Source organism: Dendroctonus ponderosae, unplaced genomic scaffold (genome assembly GCF_020466585.1).
Source record: "Dendroctonus ponderosae isolate FM_Combo_2020 unplaced genomic scaffold, Dpon_F_20191213v2 Dpon_F_20191213_5, whole genome shotgun sequence".
Lineage (NCBI taxonomy): Eukaryota > Metazoa > Arthropoda > Insecta > Coleoptera > Curculionidae > Dendroctonus > Dendroctonus ponderosae.
Genome location: NW_026018715.1, coordinates 13,667,247 through 13,669,985, shown reverse-complemented (window position 1 = coordinate 13,669,985; position 2,739 = coordinate 13,667,247). Strand labels below are relative to the sequence as shown.

The 2,739-nt window shown below is 35.8% G+C and overlaps 1 protein-coding gene across 2 annotated transcripts in view; it reads left to right on the top strand.

The window, feature by feature from the left end:
• Positions 1-2,434, top strand: part of LOC109533632 (SID1 transmembrane family member 1) — a 12,072-nt gene extending 9,638 nt beyond the window's left edge. For both annotated transcript variants that reach the window (XM_048666887.1, XM_048666888.1), the window contains 4 exons: positions 1,579-1,767; positions 1,818-1,978; positions 2,037-2,147; positions 2,206-2,434. In XM_048666887.1, the coding sequence (XP_048522844.1) occupies positions 1,579-1,767; positions 1,818-1,978; positions 2,037-2,147; positions 2,206-2,382 (638 nt within the window). In that variant the 3' untranslated portion in view covers positions 2,383-2,434. The remainder of the gene's footprint in view (positions 1-1,578; positions 1,768-1,817; positions 1,979-2,036; positions 2,148-2,205) is intronic.
• Positions 2,435-2,739: the final 305 nt, after the last annotated feature.

Genomic DNA, 2,739 nt, shown 5'->3' with positions numbered 1-2,739 from the left:
ATCCACTTGAACATGACGCTGCTTTTTTCGAAGTTTCTCAAGAACCATTTGAGCCACAGAATTCGTTTTGGCATCGTTGAATAGAGAATTGAAAATTCGATTCAGTCGTAACAACGTTAGTGAGGAAATTCGAGTAGTTTTGACCCAGAAAGCGAAATTTAAATATCAAACACTAAGGTTCAAAATTATGCCAAAATTTCATGTTTTTCGTCCCGTTTTTGCTCATTTCTCGGAAGCAAAATGAGCAACAACGCTCATTTATACATCATTCTAGAGAGAAATAAATGGCCTTTTTAGAAAGTGAACCATCGATAAGCAAATGTTGGCAGTTTTCTCAAAAAAAAAACATTTTTGCAAAGCGGTTAAGGAGGCGCGAGTGTTCCAATAAAATGTATCTTATAATTTTTCACAGAAAGTACTTGAAGATTGCCAGTCTTTTAAGAAAAACTAAAAAATAATGCGATTTTTGCGTAGAAAGAATCGCTTAATAGAATCTTTGCTAACACTGGAATGACCTGAAAATTGAAACGAACTTCAAACTAAACTATCTTCAGAACTAAAAATCTTCAGACCGATGAGGGCGGCGAATTTTCCAAATATTTTTTTGTAAACTTTTGCTCTGGTCGATTTTTCAAGATGATCTTAATGACTTTCGGTAAAAAACTGATCAATATTATTTGCTTTTTGTGCCAAATTCGAAGCTGAAACGGGTTTTCTAAAGTTCCCTGCAAACCGATAAATGAGGCGAATTTTCTAGCAAAATAAATTTTGGTCATTTTTAAATAATGATAATTTTGGAAAAAATGAAGAAAGAAAAAGGTTTCTTTTTGCGTTTTCGATTAAAAACAGTTTTGTGATCGCTTTTTAAAAAACCTTAATGGTTATCGGAAAAAAACGGGACGAATTTAGTTTCGTTTTTGTCCCGAATTCGGCGGTAAAAAAAGTTTTTGTAAACTTTTTACAAAATTTATCTTGTAATTTTTCGCGTAAAAGACTTCCAGATTGTCAGTATTTTTAAGTGAAACTCTACAAAATAGAGCGTTTTGTGCAGAAATAAAGTAAAGCGATAAAAAGCAGTCAAAACTAAAAAACACTTTAAGAAACTCTACAGTCCAGAGGAATGGAGGTGATGACATTTCCAAATAATCTGTTATCAACTTTCGCTTATTCTGTTCGTTTTTTAATAGAAAATGATTTCATGTTTGTTCCAAATTCGCCGCTCGAAAGGGATTTGAAAACTTTTTGCAAAGCGCCCAAGGATTCGAAATTTATTCCATACTTTTTCACGGAAAAAACCATAAGTTTGTCAGCTCTTTTAATTAAAAATACTGGAAAATTCTGAAATTTAGAAGACGTTTTAAAAATATTGTTATCAACATTTCCCCAGCAACGCAACTGAGTTACTGGGCCGGTGCGTTGGGTTGGCGCACTAAGCCATTTGCGTGGCACTGCGCCAACTCCTAAAAATTCACTGAGTCACCCAGGCCCATTTGAAACTGGTGAAAAACACGATCAGTTTCAAACTACAATCGCCCTTTTTCTAAATAATTTTGCTTAATTAAATACATTCACTTTAAGCCATGGTAGGAATACTCGATGGAACCCTATTCATCTGGGTGGTTTTCCTCATAGGATACGCAGCCTTAATCATAATCCTTTCCTTGAAAATTTACTATTTGAATTTTGTACTTTATGGATTCAACCAATTCCAGACCAGTTATCAAGCTTCAGGGCTTTGTAAGGAGATTTTCGTGCCTCTGCGTAAAGGTAAGTCCTTAAACCCGATTTTATACCCCGCTCTTTTAGCTCCGTTTTAGCTCGATTTGCTTTGGTCTGCACGGCAAATCTTACCAATTTCGCCATTCTCGGCGTGGGATTGTATGTTTATATCGACAATGTTACCGATTTTGGGACGTTTTTATTGGGTCTGTTAATGGCCAATACCGTACTTCACATTACCTACTATACGCTGATGAAGGTAAGGTTTCCGCAAAAGCTTACCAGCGGCTTTAGCCGAGCTGATTGTTCGCTTTCAGATCACCCACAATGAAAGGATTTGCAAGGAATCGTTGTTTTTCGGCATTTTGAGTATGGCTTTTTGGGTGGCTGCAGGCATTTTTTTCTTGGACGCTGCCACCTTATGGACAGTATGTTGCCAGTTGTTTCAATAGAAAAAAATAAGCCATAAAATGTGGATTTCTCTAGGTAACACCGGCGGAATCGAGACAGTGGAACCAAGGATGTGTTTTGCTCGGTTTTTATGATAAGCACGATGTTTGGCACCTTCTCAGTGCTCCAGCTTTGTACTTTACATTCCTATATCTTATGTACTTGGACGACGATATATGTGATAGACAACAGAAGGACATTCCAGTGTTTTAGAGCCTATTTTTGTATTATTTTTTTATATGGATATAAAGAAAATCTTAAAAAAGTGGTTTTATTTGAGCAGTACATTCCTTAATCATTAAACCCTAAATATTTGTTGGGTGAGCAAATGTTGAAGGAAATGCAGACAGACGAGCAGGACAAGAAAATTACATTTGATTAAATGCAGTCAAAGTTCATAAAATATTTTCCATTGAGACGCACGAAAACACAATTTTAATCGGCCTGTAAACAGGATTTTAATTTTCCAAATGCAAATTTATATCACACATCAGCGAAGCGAGCAAACAATACAGAGAAAACTTCTAAATAATGCCAGCGAGCAAGTGAACTGCAGAATAATTCCCATGG